Source organism: Lepisosteus oculatus, chromosome 8, assembly GCF_040954835.1.
Source record: "Lepisosteus oculatus isolate fLepOcu1 chromosome 8, fLepOcu1.hap2, whole genome shotgun sequence".
Lineage (NCBI taxonomy): Eukaryota > Metazoa > Chordata > Actinopteri > Semionotiformes > Lepisosteidae > Lepisosteus > Lepisosteus oculatus.
The window spans coordinates 21,927,054-21,946,190 of record NC_090703.1 but is presented as its reverse complement, the minus strand read 5'-3'; the positions used below and the strand labels follow the sequence as shown (position 1 = coordinate 21,946,190).

Genomic DNA, 19,137 nt, shown 5'->3' with positions numbered 1-19,137 from the left:
TGCAGGTAGCAAGAGGTTTAAATGGAAGAGCTGCTCAAGGGAATTCTCAAAACCCGGCAGCCATAGAAAGATTTGTTAAGTTACGTAAAGTAGGGATCACAACTCGAGCCCTGGAGGACTAGAGGGTTTGTGGTTTTCCTTTCACTTAAGCCCATAATTGCCTAATTGAGCTCATTATTTGTTTAAGTGGAGAAACTGCAGCCTTTCCTTGTTCTTGAGAAACTGGAGATATAAATAGAATTAGACAACCTGCTGGACAGAGCCCTTGCATTGGACTCTGATGTACAGTATATTATAATAACTTTAAATTTAAAACACAAAATGTGATTTCTATTGAATTATACTACAATATTATTTCATTTATCAGAGTGGGAAAATGCCTTTGTCTTTGACTGCATACAGTATGCCTCTTGGCTCAATTTACATTTAAGGAAATTCCTTCTTCTAAAGCAGCCATTTACAGCAAGTTTCCGGAAAGACAGGGAAGATGCTGGTTTCGAGAGGAGCTTCTACTCTTCCAGTTAATCCTGCACCCACCTGGATGAGAGAGTAGTTCTGGGGCTGCCGGTGGCTGGTCTGTTTGATGAGCTGACAGTAGATCTCGTTCTGTAACTCTGGGTGTGTCAGGCATACTTGCAAAGCATTCTGGGCCAGGGACATGTGATAGTCAATGGAGGGTGACTCCACTAGCACGTTGATGAAGAGCTGACAAGACTGTAAGAGAAAAGGTAATTTTTGCCATTGGCAAATGAGTATTCCACAATGGAAGAACCTATGCAACTTTCATTCTTCCCTGCATCCGTATCTGAATGGGGAGAGAGACTAGTATTTGTTTGAAACTGGATTCCGGAGGTCCTTGAGAAAAAACTGGATATGACATTTGGAATGATCAATACGGCATGGTATTAAAACCAAAATGGCAAAGAAAAAGAAAACAACCTTTACCCTTCTTGTACATTCTCTTGAAATTTGAATCTCTCACTCTTAGAGTGCTTTAACAGTTTGTGACAGCAGGGGTCAGCCCATCATCACTGACACTTCATATTTCAAACATTACCCTGTCTTTCCTAGCATAAAGCAGATTTTAATAGCACAAAGACATATGAAGACTAAGCAATGTATTCATGCTTTGGCATAAAGTTTAATTCAATTCTGGATTACAAACATCAGTAAAAAAAGTATCCTTTAATAATTTCCCTTGCCCTTTAAAAGATTTTCCGAAATCCCTTAAATTAAAAACAATACCTCATGTTCAGTTTTAAAAAGTAAATATTTGGCTAAATGAAAAGATTGTGAGGCAAATTAATCTGTGAGGCTTTGCAATACTCTTATATTTTCCACTGAAAAACAATAAACTCACTTTCTTCCTCAGCATTCATGCGCTGGTAAGAAAATCTGGTTAATTTGTTTTAGCACATTGGTCCAATATTGCATAACTAAACACTCTTGCAAACACACAACTCTAACCACTGTAGGTTTAACACTACTACACTATAGGAAATCCACTGAATTGCAAACATAATCACAACGAACAGCAATTATGCAGTGGCTGAGAACATGAAGAAAAGTACATCTCATTGGAGTAACAGACACTGCTGTAATCTCCTGCTGCCTGGCTGACTGTCAACACTGTCTGTGAATGATATCTGTGGGGTGGTTTCTGGGACAAGTTCAAGGTTCTGAGATACCCATTCAAGTTTTTGGTCTGTCAGATGTCTCAGGAAGGAGAAAAAAAGCCACCTTTTACCCATCTTTTCCCATCCATTAGCTAGGACTTAAGGCCCGGACTCACAGCCACAAAAGTGCCCTGCCCTGAACAAATAATACGAATAAATTCATGTGGCATAAGAAAGAGAACAGAACCATTTTCAGAAGAAAAGATAGTGGAAACATTTTTAAAGCAGGTAAATTGGACTGCCAAAATAAGGCATGTTTTTTTCATATTTTTTATACAACATGAACATATGACTTAAACAGTGCATTTATAGAGCAGACAAGAAAACTGCTTTCTTGAAATACAGTTACCTTCAATAAAGGGCAATTGTAAACCACATCTGAACAGCATGTTTATAGTGAGCTCACCACACCCCAGCTATCAGTGGGGAAGAGAGCAGAGTGATGAAGCCAGTTCACAAATGGAGATTATTAGGAGGCCATGATTAGTAAAGGTCAGGGGGAAATTTGGCAAGGACTGCCAGGTAACACCCCTACTCTTTTCAAGAAACGTCCAGGGATTTTTATTGACCTAAGAGACTTAGGACTCTCATCTGAAGGATGGCGCCTTTTTATAGTACAATGTCCCCGCCACTATACTGGGGCATTAGGATCCACACAGACTGCAGAGTAAGCACCTCCTACTGGTCCCTCTAATACCTTTTCCAGCAGCAACCTTTGCCTTCCCAGGAGGTATCCCATCGATGTACTGACTAGGCTCACACCTGTTTAACTTCAGTGGGCTGCCAGTTTTGAGATGCAGAGTGATATGGCTTCTGGCAACTAGTGATACCACTGCTTAGGACTCTTTTTATGGCTGTTCTATAATGCAGTAAAGGAACCTGACTAACATGCTGGGATTCGTTCAGCACATTCTGAAAACCAGTTATGTTTCGAACGTGACATCCTTCCAGAACCTGCTGTCATTTTTGCCTTCCTAATTCATTTTATATTAGTAATAAAATAAATGTGAAATAAATAAAAAAAGGTTAAGTACCCAATGTCCTCCTCACAGACTAAAGAAATAGATTCTTCTCTGTGGGAAGAAAGGGCATGCATGTGAATCAGTAATGACAACGTACATGACCTTCCCTCAAGCTCTGTGGAGGGATATTGGGGTAAGCTTGTAAACATGTACAGATAAGTGCCTGCCCTACTGTTTCTACATGCCCTGAAGGAGTTTTCGAAAGTCTCAGTCAAAACAGAGAGCAGGACTGTTGTGAGAAAGTGACCTCACCTTGAACAGCTTCAGGGCCTCTGTCTGCAGCGCCTCTGAGGGCAGTGTGGTGAGTGGGGACAGCAGACCCTCCTTACTGTAGCACAACACAGGGTGCTTCCACATCGGGGAGTCTGGGGGGCACACAGCACATTATTACACTCTTCACAGGGCCTCAGCTGGATTAGAAATCATTGAACCTCTTACCACAGCTTATCCACCACACAACACATTTCCCCTGCTCTGGCACACATAGAGTTACAGTGATCTAATGTCACACCAGACTAAATGTGATCTACAGACACGCAACCATGTTTGTTTATTTGGTGAAGTTAAAACATTTTAAAATTGCAAACTTCAGCATCAAATTAAGAAAAACAGACAGATGGGGCTATCATATTATTGGGTATAATTTATATACAGTACTGCAAATCATCTGTATCAGGTCTACTGCTTCTTAAGTTTTATCACACAAATCAGACCATTTCTGGACTTTTCAGAACCAATTTTCACTCCTGGTCTTGTAAGGCTGCTGTGTCACCTGGTTTTCACTGGACGTTTAATGACTTTTTTGAATCACCTGCTCACTTACAATGTTCATAATAACCTTACAGTGTCGCAATGTTTTTTTACTCATCAACGGTCACAGGTTTATTTTTATATTTCAAGTCACCATACTGGAGCTTTGGGTTAGAAATTCTGGTCCAGAAGGAAAGAGCTACCAACAGGTCCATCAATAACCTTCACCAGGCCCAGCCTTGCTTAGCATCTGAGAGCTCACCCAGTCAGGTTACAGGATGGTGGACCTACACCCGACGGTTCAGGCACACAAGACGATCACAGACAGTCAATCACATCAGACTCAAAAAGTGGCACCATCTGGGCCGTGGGCTTGTGTTCCAGACAAGCCTCTTTAATGATTGAGTCACACAAAAAAAGCATTAGGCCTTGCGTCAGAGGACGAAGACCGAAGTACAAAAGGCGGTTTGCTTACCAGGGTCCCCATCTCGGTCGAGCAGTTTCCCAATGAGCTGCTCACATTCGGTGCCAACCTTCAAGTTGCCACTGCTTCCTGCCGCCACAGTCAGGTGGTAGAGCCAGGCGTCCTGGATGAGAGGAGAGAAACATCTTGAACACCCATCTGTTCACCGTGTGTACATATTGTATGACCTAAAGAGGAGCCATTTTGTCCACTTCTGGGTGATATATTGGAACATAAGAACAGTTATAAATGAGTGGAACCCATCCAACCCCTTTGGTACTGTAGTTAGTAATTACTTTAATTAATACCAAGATCTTGAAAGCAGGATCTTGAAAGAAGCCAGGGCATCAGCTTCAACAATATGACTGGGCAGCTTGAAAAGAAGTATGTTTGTAGTGTTCTAATCTTCATTAGGCATCCATTCAGAAAATGTTTCAAATCACTCACTATAATTCGCTTTGATAGGTCAAGGTCAATTTCCAGTAAATAACAAAATTTCATGAAATATAAGGGATGTTACTGTAAAAAAAAAGTTTGTACAGGTTGTATTAATTAGTATTGTTATATTTTTTTGTTAAGGCACCAATACAATCTACCCATTTTTCTTCTTCAGAATGGACAGTGAAACATAAATCAGGGGATGCAATTGAAGACTGCAGAGATGAGCATTTACAACCAACAGCATACGGAGCACTTTAGTTCAGTTCAATTAAGTAAAGATCTTTCAGAGCAAAAATCAGAATATCCTTCAGCCCTAAAGATTCCAGCTTAACTTAGTTGATCCATAACTCCTATCTCCACAGGGGCTCCCCCAGCCCATGGCAGGAGACCCCTGCTCCAACAGAAAGGAACAGCTGCTGGGGCACCCACCTTCTCCTGCTTGGTGCCGATCAGCAGGTAGGTGGGGCTTTGCTCCTTGGGGTAAATGACCAGGGTGTAGTGAGAGGACAGGAACCCCCGCCCCCCGGCCTCATAGTCCTCGTCAGAGTCACAGGATCGATCCACTTCCTCCACCCGCGCCTCCCTCACACGCAGCTTTCCCAGGGGGAACTGATCCAGGACACACGGGGACGTTAGAGCACAGGGCACCAATCAAAGACTAGACTGCAGGTCGCTTTTGGAGTGAGGTGCAGTAAACACAAAGTCTGCAAGCTCAAAAGGAAAGTAAATGCAGACTAACGTATAAGAGTTTATTCAGGACAAAAAACAATAGGCAGTACGTGCTTCTTTACACACAGTGATGCCTAGGTACTGTATGTTTCGCAAGCTGATTCTTGCTCTTTTTTTGCAAGACTGTACTGGGCTTTGAGTTTCATGATAAATGATCTGGAACATAATTTTATTGGAGTCTTTCAGATGATATGAAGACATATGTTTAGATGTTATCCATTTTGGAGTGTTTAATAAAATGAGCACTAAATAATTAGCGATTTTGGTCCAATCACATTCTTTGTGAAGGCATTTTCACAACATTGATGGGATTTGCATGATGAACTGCCTCCCCTGCAGAATTAACATCACAGTTTGGCTGTTTTTCGGGTAACAAATATTTGTTTTTTGAAAATCAAACTCAAATCAGTATGGATTGAATCACATAACTAAATGACAAATCTTGAAATATCAAACAGGCAAATAAGTGGATTAGTCATGGCGTGATACAAATGGTGGCAATGAACCTAAACGAAGCAAAGCAATTACAATTCCAATAATCATGCTAAAAAAATGAAACTAGCTCATAACAAATTCTACAGGAGACACTTTGGATCCAGGGAACAAACAGAAAAGGTAATGGAACAAGTAATCACAGAAAAACATGATCACAGATTATGCCTTCATTCAAAAATGTCTTTGGACAAACTTTAGAAGTGCATGTCAAACTAATTTATCCAATCCAATAACTGTAGCCACTAAAGAGATCTCCCACCTTATCATCCTGATTGCGGTAGTAGTAAAACACTTTCCCAATCAGAGAACACCATACTAGTTTAGAGTGGCCATGTTTCACCTGTTGAAGAACAATAAACAATAACACAGATTTTTTAGAACAGCTCAGAGTTTTGTCACATCATCAACTCTACATTCAAGCAAAGAAAAGCAGAGCTCATTATATGGTCAGATGAAACTAGTGAGACTCTTGATTTCGTAAATGTACAAAAAAGACTTTTTGAAATCTCTCACCTTGGTGAGCCAGCCTCTGACAGTGGGCTTGGCAGTAGTCTCCATGACGACAGGACTAGCGGCCTGCACCTTGAGGATGTTCTGTAGAACCCGAATCCACTCCTCCAAAATATTGGGAGAATCTGCTGTCAGGTAGTATGTCTTCTTCTCAGTGATAAGCTTAGGAGAAAACAAAGGAGTGTAACAAAAAGCATAATAGTTCCCATTTTTCCCATTTCTGTTTTTTTGTTGATCTTTTCAACCTTATTGTAAAATGTTCATACAATATGCCCACTTTAAAGTTGATAAACATTGGCATGCTGACAGCTCCAATGTGCCTTACTGGAGAGTTAGCAATGACTGGAGGAGTGATGTATCTCTCTCAGAGAGCACAGTAAAATCTAGGCAATAAAGCAAAGAAGAAAGCAAATGGCTCATCCTGTGACAATTCTCTAGCTTTAAATTCATTCATTACAGTCATTAAGATTCCATTTTTCTTGGGCACGGTACGGTCAGAACAGATCTCACCTGGAATGTCTGTGCCCCCTCCCCTCGAGCAATCCTGCACGAAGAATTCAGTTCAATCTGCCCCTGAGGTTTCCGGATGACATCGCTCTGAAAACATGAACACAAACAGAGGAAAATTAACATGCCCTCCTGAGCAGCCATCTTAATCTTCATCCTTATCTGGACACTCATTGTTAAAGTATAGCCCTCACCTCGGCAACGAGTGGCAACCAGATCTAGCACATTCCCCCCATACATACTTCACATCAGGTGGAGAAGTGAAAAAATTGCTTCACCCGTTGAATTCTTGGGAAATTTAGACCAGATTTCTCTAGTCCGGAGTGGAATTTAACAGGACTCCAGGATTAACGCTTCTAGTCTTAGGGGTCAGTGCCTTGGGATTGTAGTGATTTGGTTAGGGCCTTCATTTAACTTCCCAACCAAATGATATTTGATGCACTTTTGTAATGCTCTCTGTAGCTTTTAAGAAGTTACTGGATAAAACCGGGGAAAAAAGACAGAAAGAATTAAGTTCTAAAATCAAAACAAACAAATTTCCAGCTTTCCCAGAGTAAAATTATACTGCTGTGTTTTGAAAGCATAAGATGTAAATGTAGTTCTATGAAAAAACAACTTTGTTTTTTACATTTAGGCAGTTGTAGGAAATCATCCATCCATCAATTTTCTAACCACTTTATCCAATTTGGTGTTGTGGTGGAGCCAGAGACCACCCCAGCAAGCAACAGGTGCAAGGCAGGGTACGTGAACAAAACACCACTCACTGGGCAGACACAAACACAGACAAGTACACACTCACACCAGGGCCAATTTTCCCAGAAGCCAATTAACCCACCAGTATGTCTTTGGACTGTAGGATGACACAAGGAGAACATGCAAACTCCATGCAGATTGCACCATCCAGGACCCCAGCACTGTGAGATAGCAATGCTAACCACTGCACCACAGTGCTGCCCATAGTTTTAGAAAATCATCTGGAATTTTTTTTCAGTCAAAAATCCAAAGCAAATAATAACCCAGAGCAAAAACTTTTGTAAGTTTCTTTTCATAACTTTAACCTGGGAATAAACTGTTTGCAATGTATTGTTCATGCATTACAATCATTTCCAGTCTACAAAAATGTAATGTTAAACACAAATTGCTGGTTTACTCACAGGGGACTTGTAATATAAGATTTCACCATTCCTCAAAACAAACCAGCGTCGTTTCCATGCTTTCACCTGGCTCCCCATTTTCAGTAAGTACCCAGACTTCTCCAAAGGCTCCTGCTGGACATGGAAAGAGATGCAGGTCAGAAATCCTCACAACAGTATTCTTATAATCCTGTTTTATAGCAATATGAGTCATGTTAAAATTGTGTAACACACTAGTTAGGCTTCATTTAGAATACTGCGTAAAGTTTGGTCCCCATGATAAATAAAAAGATAACTGTTCTGGACATAACCAGCTACATTCTGGGGCTTAAGGGAATATCCTACACTGACAGGCTGGAGGAAATGAGTCTTTTCAGTCTACAAGGGCACCTGATAGAACTTTTCAAAATCTTAAACGTTATCGGTAATGCAAAACACAAACCGGTGGGCACAATTGGAAATGACATAAGAGCATATAAAAGTGTGAACCAGAGGAATTTATTTGCCCAAAGAGTGTAGAAGAAGCTGCCTGACTGAAGCGATAACCTAGTTTCTTTCACGAAACAGCTGGATGAGATCCTTGGACCAACTAGTTACTAACTACCAAACAGGCCAGATGGACCGAATGGATTATTTTCTCTCCTAAACAGAGGGAAACAGCACTCAGCTCAGCACACTCACAGCACAGGCACTCTCGCAGGAGTAGGTGGACGTCCGCAGTAGCTTGTGCTCTGGCTCGGAGTAGTCGCTGTCGATGGAATAGGCATCTGGCGGGATGGCGTAGTCACTCTCCGAGCTCACCGACGACATTGACACACCTAAACGAAGTACAGTATTCAGAGAGTCCATCTGGCTCCTTTCCTCTGTTTTGTCACACTTTCACAACGAGTCACAAGACTTAATTTTTTAGTTTTAAAACTGCTTGCTGAACGTTTTTTGATCATGTAAGGAATCTTAAAAGATATGAAAAATGGAAAAAGTGCAACAGTGTCTAAAACCGGCCAAATCATTATTTTATCAATACTGTTGTAGCAGCAACATGCATCATAATTGATGAGACGAAGAGTGTTCGATCAACCTAAAGGTTCAATAAACCTAAAAGAACTGCTAGTAAACAAGATCAGCTCATTCATAATTTATTACATTTAATAAATATACACATAACTGCTTCAGAAACAGCATATCTTCAATCACTATATATACGGAACTATTTTCTACTTGTAAAGCGGATCTTAAATTAAATGCCACTGCCTAGTGATGCCTTTTTCCTGAAGTCCTCTCTTCTCAGAATATTAAGTTTTTGCAGCTTTCTTCCGACACGTGTCTGAAATGAAAACAGAGTTGTGTCGGGACAGTGGCCTTGGGAGACACGCACCCCTCTTAACAGCGCGTGGGCTGCCCGGAGCGCTGTTTTTCTTGGCCTCGGGGCCCAGGGCCGACGTGCGGAGGCTGGCGAGTGAGCTGGTGTCGTCCTCTGATCCGGAGGATTCATCCAGGAAGGGGATGCTGCTGATCTGAGTGGCTGTCTGGAAAAGAACGTACAGTAGCTAGAGTCAGGCACACAGGCACTCCCACCTGCAGGAACACTTTTTTAAAAAGCCAGGCTGCAGGAGAAACCAAACAGATGCAAGCGTTTCTGCTTCACTGACGTAGATCCAGAAGCAGGTGAATCCACAGAAACTATTTATCTTAGAGCTGTTTCACCAAAACTAAGGCTCTGCTTCCAAACTATTGCTCTTTAAATGCAGATACAACCTTGCTATTGCCTGGTAAAGAACCAGACAGCACAAGCAGAAATGATGCGGAAGTGCATTTAAACTGAGAAAAGGAGACATTTCCTTACCCCAAGGGCTGCGAAAATGAATATGAACGAAGCTATCAAACCTTGCTGTTGAAGACAAATACCCTGCTTCTTTCAAAAAACTCCTGGATGAGATCTTTGGATCAATTAACTACTAACTACCACACAAGGTAGATGGGCCAAATGTCCTCCTCTCATTTGTAACCTTTCATGTGTTCTTATACATGCAGTAATAAAGACCTGTGATATGCCTTGTCAGAAGAACTAAAACAAGTCTACTTTATAGTTTCACTTTGGCTAACTACTTCTGGAGCAGGTCTAAAAAATTAATGTCATTTTCTGATTACCAGTCTTAAAACTGGAGTGCCACATGTCTTCCCTTTATTCCTCCTTTGGCTTGACGCACAGCCTAGAATACACCTTCTATATTGCCTTTTCTGTTCATAAGGTCATCAATCTAATACTTTTGTCCAAAAGCTCTTGAAATCCTGGCAAAATCCAGGATCTGTCTTCTGAGAAGCACTTCCAAGTAGTTTAACATGCTGTTTATGACGGCAAATAACATTAACACGTGGAAAAATCCCATCGATTCCAAGAAGTGGGATAAATTAACAAGACTTCACAGATCACAGTGGGTTCAAAAAGTCCTGTTGCCCAAATTTTCTATCCTGGGAAGAAAGAAGTTTCTAACCAGTGATGGAAGAATGAGGATGATCTGCCAGGGATGCATTTAATTCCTGTCAAGCAAACCCATGTTACAGAGAATGTTACAAAGATCAGCAGTGATAGGTTTGTGAAAGAAACAGCGGAAGATTAATTATCATTGTTCTGTGTTTCAGCTAGTGGTATTTGCATTTCCTAAACCACAAAGGAACAAGTAATAGGTTTATTCCATGCTGAAAAAAAGAAGAAAGAAAACACAACATTTCGGCCGAGAAGGCTCCACGGCCGAAACGTTGTGTTTTCTTTCTTTTTTCAGCATGGAATAAACCTATTACTTGTGCCTTTGCAGCTTATGCATGCTGACACAGCTACCCACCTGAACTACTATTTCCTAAACCACTGTTGTTTTCCCACTGCCCCCACATTGCCCCCCGGTCTTACCCCTTTGAGAGTGGTATACACCGGCACACTGATGTTCTTGTAAATGAGGTGTGTGAACGGGCCAGCAGCTGCATACAACGGCAAATGGGAAACTAAAACAATGAAGGGAGAAAAACACTCACATTCTCATCTTAACCAGGCTGTGTCCAGGGATATAGAGGTGCAGTTTACGTCTGTTAAGGCATCTAAAACACTACATACAGTATATAAAAGATACTTGTACATGAAACAATTACACTGTGCCTACTCTCCAGGCGTGCCTCTACTTTTAAACAACACAATAATTATAAAAAGGCCTCCAACTGGCAAAACGGGATTCTGAAAGAATAAAGGTCAACCCCCATCCTGTGTGAGCAGAGCCGTCTTTTGCAGTTAGCCTGAGTTTACAGATTCCACCCCCCTCCTTTTGGAAACCAATTTAAAGCAGCTGAGAGATAATAGCACAGTTCTGCCCCTAATTACAACTCTGGCACATCCTTTCATCAGCCACAGATTAAAAGGCTAAACCACCACCCCCCATACACACACACAAACACACACACTCCACCCCCCATCTTGTCATTTTAAAGCTCTAAGGGTTCGTAAAGCCCTGTGACTGGGAAGGGCCTCTGTGAACAGATCACACCTGCTCAGGTGCCCACCCACCTGGGGAGTGGAAACTTAAACAAAGCCTCCTGTCATCAGAGCTGCTGCAGCTCCTGCCTTCAGGCTGGGAAAACTGCCTGTGCAGAATGAGAGATCGCTGACAAACACCCCAGTCAGAAGGAAATGGCCTAAGGCCTTTCTCCCCTCATATCCTCAACACCATATTTAAGCCTTTGCCTAACACTGTGGGAAGAACTCCCACAGCTTTGTAGATGGTGGCATTTCTAACAGACACCATTTTTATTTTTCACCTTCTGCAAAACCCTGCTGAAACACATCACTTTCTAGAGCTATCCCCGAGTCTAAACAGCTGAAGGACATTTTGGTTATTTAGGTCTTTATTTTGCATTTTATATAACTCTAATAAAAATACATTATATATGAAGCTGAATTATTTTTGGTGAGAAGAAGTGGTTTGGAGAAAATAAGTATGCTGCTTCAAGGGGAGACCGCAGATATTTCTGCATTGGATTTAAAACCATAAAACCAGTATTGAACATCATTAAAATAATATTGAACAGTTGAAAATGACTTACCACCCGTCTTAAACTGCCCAGATTACTACAGTACTTTAACGGTCTTTAAAAGCTTTGGAAAACAGTACTGATAATATTTGGAGCACAACATTCAACCTACTTCCAGTCCTCACAACCCTTGTTACCTGATGTCAAGTAACATTATTATTCTTTAGAAATAAAATCTTGTTTTGCATTAAAACCGTATACATTGTACTTTCAACTGCCCTTTGCTTAAAATGCTCTTTGGTAGCACTTTTACTTTTAGCTTCAAAGTTTGCACACTACAAAGTTATGTACATACAGTATGTCTGGGATAATCAGAATGGTTTACTTTCGTTTGTTAGCTCTTATTGTAACCCAGAAGTGATATAGTTACCTCGGCTAGGGGACCAGTTTCCCAGAGTCACCTCTGACAGCCGCATCCCTGATTTGGCCACAGCATAGATCCGACCTTCCTACAAGAAACACAGGAGTCATGTTTCTCCAGATCCCATCCTCTAACTTCCTCTGCAAATTTCTGGTGTTGGGTGGGTTAAATGATCATTCTACAATTCCTGAAAATGGGAAGTCATATACCAGACTTTCGAACCATTCCAAAGCAAACATTAAGCTTCATCGTGATGCTTACCATGTCACATAATGAAAAACATACACTAGGATCTCAATTCAACTTCTTGATGAAACTTATTTCACTGCAAGATACTGGATATACAGTACCACATCCTCAGTTTTAACAGTCTTGGGGTTGTTATTATTAGTCAGTTGGTTAATTATCAGAAGAATTATGCAGTAGTTTTGTGATTAAGACATACAACAGGTCTGATTCTATTGCTTAGGTAGATATTTTCGAGATTTGAGCCTAATGAGCCAGAACTTGTCCTGGTTTCTAGTAAGAAAAAGAAATATCCTGGTGCTTGTTACTAAAAGCATGCCAGTTTTGTATGGTCTCCAAAGTTTCTCACGCCAAAAAACAAGCACGTGGACTAGAGAGATTTCTAAACTGCTACCTCTGTCCTCACTCTTCATCTAAACAGATCTGTGTACATATCTGTACCACATTCAAAAACTGAAACCAGGATAAAGTACGGAGCCAGCATGCACATTCCCAGACATCGCTTCCAACACTCACCCAAGATGGGAACCTGTGCAGAGGAGGAGTAGGAGGCTTCAGGGAGTCAGTATCAAAGAGTTCCAGTTCCTCCGAGAGAGGAATGAAGGAGACCCTCTCCTCAGCCAGTTCACTTTTGTGCTCCTCAATGTCCATCTTGTCAGGAACCTCATCGATGTCAGTTTCCTCTGGGCCCTGAGCAGCTGGAGCCAGAGGCTTAAAGCAGCTGATGTCAATGCTCACATTGATGTGATGTAGCTTATCAGTCCCTGGCTGCGGCTGGCTGTAGTGTTTCTTGGCCAGCTGGATGCTATCTCTGGGCGTCAGGGGAGTTCGCACCTTAGGCAGAGTCATGCTGGTCCCAAATGGGGCTGCGGGGCAGGGGGAGACGAGCTGGAGGGAAGAGGCCAAGGAAGGGGTGGAATGTTTAGGGGAGTGGACTGGGGTGTTGACGGGGCTCGGGATGTTGGTTTCACCAGACGAGGAGGAGGAGTGCAGGCGCTGGGAACGGAACTTGCTGTTCAGCTCATCGGAAGAATGGTCCCTCTCCGAGCCCCGCGACGGCCCTCTCTTCTCCACTGGGCTGTGGGCTTCCTTTCCGACCTCCAAGGGATGCTGTTTCTCAGTCAATGACCCTTCCGGCAGCTCTGGCCCACAGATTCCAGCAGCTGGGTCACTAGGAGTGTGCGGGCTGCATGCGCATGGAGGCTGTGGGCAAGGGCTGGCTGGAGGATTCGTTGTGACCTGGCAGTCAGTCTTGACCAAGGCAAAGGGACTGTGGACCCTCTCTCCTACTTCCTGGGTAGTCTGCTTCCGCACAGAGCAGGGAGAGCGAGGCAGGAGATCAGCTTTCTCATGGGAGCCCAGCAGGGGAGGAGAAGGAGAGGAGCAGTTCTGAAGGGATTCAAGCCCATCAAGCCCCTTCTTTTTTAAATCTGTATAACAAACAAACAAAAAAAGCATCTTCTTTAACGCTGGACTACATGCCCATACTATTGATGCGATTTATTTTGAGCACAAAGATTGAGACAGTGAAACAAGCTTTATTTTAATGAAACTCCTGCTCCAAATTCTGCAGAAGTAGAGCCTTTGTGCCGTCTTGAAAATGGGCAAATCTCAACCAGATGGTTGGATTAAAATTCAAAGGCCCATTCTAAATGATTTTGCCAAATGGACAGATCAGTTCTGTTTATGCTTTGAAAAAAAGAACGAATCGTTTATTCTTGGAAAAATGCAACACCCCAAATCACAGGGGATATCAGATCAATCAAAATGCCATTAACAGATGATTGTAAAAAATGCTAAGAACATTATGCAGTGTGAGGCTCACCCTCTCCACTGTGGATTTAAACTACTCCCATCTGGGAGACGTCTCTGTGTCCCAAGGTGTAATGGTTATAGACTCAGGAAATCTCAGACAACGTAAAACAACTCTTAACTCCTGAAACACCGCTATATTGTCTTCTTTCTGGGTGATGTCTGTCTGTTTTTATTTTATTGTTGTGCTGGATTCTGTAGTAAAACAAATTTTACCCTGGATGATAATGAAAATTGTGAAATTACTGAATTTCTTTGTCAAACCTTAAACATCAGGCTTTCCAATATTTCCCATTAGATCAAGCAATTAATGAAAATCCCTACTCTGGGTGTAAATGTTTTGACAAGAGCAGATTATATTTCAAATTGTAAAGCTCCCATGATGCAATTAAGGATTTCTGGGAAGAAAGTGTTCTCAAACTATTTCAGAGACATGAAGGCACCCCACTTGTTCCATAGCAAGGTGGCTATAATGTCTCAGTCTTTTCAAATGGAACTCTGTACCTTGTGTATTGAGCGTTGGAGAAGGCAGGAAATGAGAGGGTGAATGTTTTCGACCTTCCTCGAATGCCAGGGGACTAGAAGGGCTGGTGGATGCAAAGAGGGGGCTGGAGTGGCTGAGGAGCCCAGATTGAGTCTCTGGAGTTGGGGAGCGAGGACCAACAGGGGACCCTGGACCTTCTAGAAGTGCTGTGCAGAAACAAGCAGGGGTATTTTCTAATCCATATTCATAAAACTACGCATTACCACAAGCTATTACAATTTTGTTTTTAATGCAATGAAAATGCCGCAGAGATTTAATATATTAGGAGCCCCATATAAACAGTTCTGACATTGTAAAACTAAGAGCTTGTTTTTCCTTTGTAAAGAAAGTGTAACAGAAACAACAGTTTGCATCAGATGACAACTACACACTAAAAGAAAAGTCTCTATATAAGCTAAAGGCTATGAATAGTTTTTGCTCACCTTAAAACAGTACAAATCCTTGTTTGTACTGGTAGCTTGAACTTAAAATTAAAAAAACAATAAAAGATTTTCTTAAACAATTTATTTACCCTGAAGCTTGTCTTGAAGAACCAAAATCTGCTCGGCCTGCTTTAGGTTCGCAATCCTTAACTGGTGATTGTCAATTTCCAGCTGTAAGGACACATTTAATCTCAATTTAATGAAAGTAAAACAGAAATCTTAACAAAATGATGCATTTGGATTTGCAATGATGCATTTTCATCAAAGTGTCAAATGACACTTCATCCAGGACGACTTGTATTTGCACCTACTGTATACAAATACAACAGAATATTTAACTCAAACAATTCCAGTGAAGTAAGGTTGTTCAAGGGTACAACAGCAGTATGTCACCTGGGATTTGAATCCACAACCTTCCAGTTACAAGCAAAGGACCCTAGCCTTATTTAGGAAGGGAATTGGATATTTCCACTCACAGTATTTCCTTTGTGTAACTGATCAGGATCCTTACCTCACGCAATTTGAATGTCACCCATTCCTTAATTTTTGCTGCCTTTTCCTCAATGATCTTTGCCTCTTGAGCTCTCAGCACATTCTGAAATAAAAACAAAACGTAAATCAGTGTGTACTTTTCTCATTACAGCAGCTCTTGATAACTTTGGACAATGAAAAACATATAAATAAAGTTAAACAGATGAAAAAGTCAATAAGTATATACTGTATCACAACATTAAAAAGGAACTGGAATAGCAACATTAAGATTGTAAGTACCAAAACTAAAACTTTAAAAACGTAAATGTACAGTACATAACATTTCTTTCACTTGCCTTTGGGATTTTAAACATTAAAACTGTCTCCTTTTTAAATATTTAATATAGTTGTTAAAAGTAATATACTGTAGAAAACAACTCCTAGTTTTTCACTATCCTCAAAATTTGCAAAAACAATTCAGATAGAATTGTTCTTACCTGTTTCTCCAACTGTAACTCCAGTCTTTTGATCATCGTGTCCTTTTCTTGAATTTGATTAGTCAGTTCTTGGCATCTCCTGTACAAGGAGTTCTCTGATTCGCTGGGCTGTACATTTGCCAATTTGAGCTTTTCTTCCATTACTTGAACCTACAACAGTAAGCCACATCTTCACTTCAGGAGCTTTGCTAAAGCTGCGAAGTGATTCATTAAGTGCTCAGAGAGGTTTCCATTTAACACAGGGTAGTGTAAAAGAACACTGGAGCAGTAAAGAAGCATACCACTACAAACTGCACCAACAACAAAATTCTTATTCTGTATAACCTCAGGATATTGCATTTGATCTGTGAAGACTTGATCACCCTCTTCAGATGCTGAACACTACACATCACTTCACTTTCAATAACAGCTTATCCAATTCAGTGTTATTGTCACACACAGCCTATCCCAGGAAGCAATGGGCACAAGGGATACATTCTGGTTGGGACAGCAGTCCATCACAGGACACACATACTGTATAGGTAGGGATCCGCTTCATGCACCACTGGGTGCACATACAGTACTGTATGTGTCAGCGGCCCTGTTACACATCAAATTGGGTACAGGAAGAAAAAAAAATGCTTCACCAAATAAATTTGAGGGGGAATTGTAAGGATCCAAAATGAGAAAACTCAAAAGTGGAGCTTAGTCGGGTTTAGCTTGTGTTTTATTATCCGTGTCACGTGATCTTTTATTACCAAGCAGTGAGGAGCACATTTTAAGGTCTTGTGCAAAGGAAGGTACATCAGCCATGTGTAGGTGATGAGATCAAACTACAAAGATTTAACACTGGTGATGAATGAGGGTTACCAAAAGACAGGTAATACTAGGAGTGTTCCTTCTCTGTTCAGCAAGGAGTGCCTACTACAAAACACAGCTACTACAAAACACTGCAGAAACTGAGCTCTTTCAGGAGTGGTGAATGTTGTCTCATCCAGCAGCTGGCGTGGCAGAAAACCTCTCCCTGTGCCTTCAAGATATTTGCACAAACAAGGAGTTGCAAGTGTTCACCATTAGCTGTGAATTTAATTCTCCAACTGGGATCAGGTGCTTAACTGTAATTAACTGTTCACCCTATACTCCAGTAGGAGAAATTAACACGATGCCTCAAAGGGGGGGAATAAAGTGTTAAGTTTTAAAAGCTGGCAAATTCCACAAATTATGTTGTTCTAATTTTTTTATAGGCAACAGTTGACCACGTTTCTGTGCCAGTTCTTCACTTGCAGATTCCCCCCCCCCAGTAATAGTTTAAATATGTTAGAAATATTTGACTAGGCCTCTGAAATGCAGCCACTCCCTCCTGGAATATGTAAGAAAAAGATTAAACCCTTGGGTTGTTTCTTCTCGCCATCAGTACAAGGCTGGAGGCACGCCCCTCAAAGGCACTCAAACTGTTCCATCCAAAACCAAGAACAATGAAGCATTTCAAAGAAACTTCTTTCCCCCAATCTTGTCCACTTTGCAGGGACTGTATATTTCTGAACTTAAAAACAAGAAAAACATTAAATGCACTAAAGTCAGTTTTAATCTTCAAATTCTGGCTGCAAAATGGTTTAATCACAAGATAAAATGCCATTCTTGGCATGGGTTGCATGAGAATTTACAGTCATCTAAATTCAAAATTAATTTTGTAATCCAAATTCATGGCCCCCTGTATAAGTGATCACTGCTGTGTCCCTTATTCGCTTGCACATTAACATTCAAATGGTGTGGTACAGACAGGCAGGGATGTCAGGCAGCTGCTGTATGGTTTTTGAGGAACCATGCTTCTGCTCCAAGTATCAATCTGTACTTACAATAGGGGTGCACAGTTATGAACCTGGGGGGCCTGTGTTTCTACAGGTTTTTATTCCTTCTTAGATCTTAACAACTTAAATCAGCTCCCTATTCTCTAAATGGGAGCAATTGAACAGCTTCTCCCAGCTCATCAGATGCTGGTGCTTCAAAGAGACCTAGAAAAGCTCCAGACACCCTGGCCCTCCGGAACTAAGATAAGATAAGATCAATTTATTAGCCATATACAATTTCTTGCATTAGGAATTTGTCTTTTCGCATACCCCAGCTTGCTTTCCATGAGACACACAGTCACACAGACGGGGAGAGAAAAGCTTGGGATCAGATCGCAGGGTCAGACCAAATTTACTGTATACGGCGCCCCTGGAGCAGCTGGGGTTAAGGGCCTTGCTCAGGGGCCCAACAGAGTAGGATTCCTCTGTCAGCTGCAGGATTTGAACCGGAAACCTTACAGCCACAGATCCTTAGCCACAGTGCCACCACTCTGCCCACTCCTAGAAACTAGGATTGCCCACTCCTGCTTTACACACCTGTGTTCAAGCAATTGGTGGTCTCATTAGATGTCAATCTGACTGGGACGTACCGTGTGACTCACACCATACATAAGTTAAAAACATCCGGTCTTAAACTCATTTACAACCACAGACTTTATTTCTCAGCCAGCACTTCCGAGAATACAGCTAAAGTTTTCCCAATTTAAGGAAGGCCTAAAAAATTCAATTGCAGGTCTGAAACTCCACAGCTTGCAAATCTCTCACTCCACCCAATTTTTCAAAGAGCTGAAAATGTTTTTTTTAAGTGTAAATAGGACAGTAGTTACAGGTTTGTATGGAATTAAGAGATCGGTTAGAGCAGGGGTTTCCAAGAGAGCATTAGATAGCACCAATCCAGCTGGACTTCATAGGTCATCTGTTCCTCAAGACTGGTAACAACCATAAGCTACAGTACTGATGAATCAAGTAAGTTATCTATTCAATTGAGAGAATTATGGTCATTGAGGACTGAAGAGTATATTTTAGTCCTAAATGATCCCTCAATTACTTAATTTGACATACAGTATCACCTGTTTAATTAATCAGAATAGAATTGCTCCATATCTTTAGAAACCAGTATATTATATACAGTAGTTATTGGTCAAAGCCTTCTGTACT

At 41.3% G+C, this 19,137-nt stretch overlaps 1 protein-coding gene across 5 annotated transcripts in view; it reads right to left on the bottom strand.

Moving 5' to 3' along the window:
- plekhh1 (pleckstrin homology domain containing, family H (with MyTH4 domain) member 1) overlaps window positions 1–19,137 on the bottom strand; it is a 74,073-nt gene that overhangs the window by 16,440 nt on the left and 38,496 nt on the right. For 4 of the 5 annotated variants that reach the window (XM_069193395.1, XM_015351241.2, XM_015351234.2 and 1 more), the window contains 17 exons: window positions 16,154–16,303; window positions 15,697–15,780; window positions 15,275–15,356; window positions 14,724–14,909; window positions 12,924–13,837; window positions 12,171–12,249; window positions 10,632–10,723; window positions 9,102–9,252; window positions 8,408–8,544; window positions 7,748–7,861; window positions 6,597–6,683; window positions 6,090–6,248; window positions 5,836–5,916; window positions 4,782–4,961; window positions 3,924–4,035; window positions 2,951–3,063; window positions 538–714 (listed from right to left, as the gene is read on the bottom strand). In XM_069193395.1, the coding sequence (XP_069049496.1) occupies window positions 538–714; window positions 2,951–3,063; window positions 3,924–4,035; window positions 4,782–4,961; window positions 5,836–5,916; window positions 6,090–6,248; window positions 6,597–6,683; window positions 7,748–7,861; window positions 8,408–8,544; window positions 9,102–9,252; window positions 10,632–10,723; window positions 12,171–12,249; window positions 12,924–13,837; window positions 14,724–14,909; window positions 15,275–15,356; window positions 15,697–15,780; window positions 16,154–16,303 (2,898 nt within the window). The remainder of the gene's footprint in view (window positions 1–537; window positions 715–2,950; window positions 3,064–3,923; window positions 4,036–4,781; window positions 4,962–5,835; window positions 5,917–6,089; window positions 6,249–6,596; window positions 6,684–7,747; window positions 7,862–8,407; window positions 8,545–9,101; window positions 9,253–10,631; window positions 10,724–12,170; window positions 12,250–12,923; window positions 13,838–14,723; window positions 14,910–15,274; window positions 15,357–15,696; window positions 15,781–16,153; window positions 16,304–19,137) is intronic. The other variant, XM_006632697.3, reaches the window with a different exon arrangement.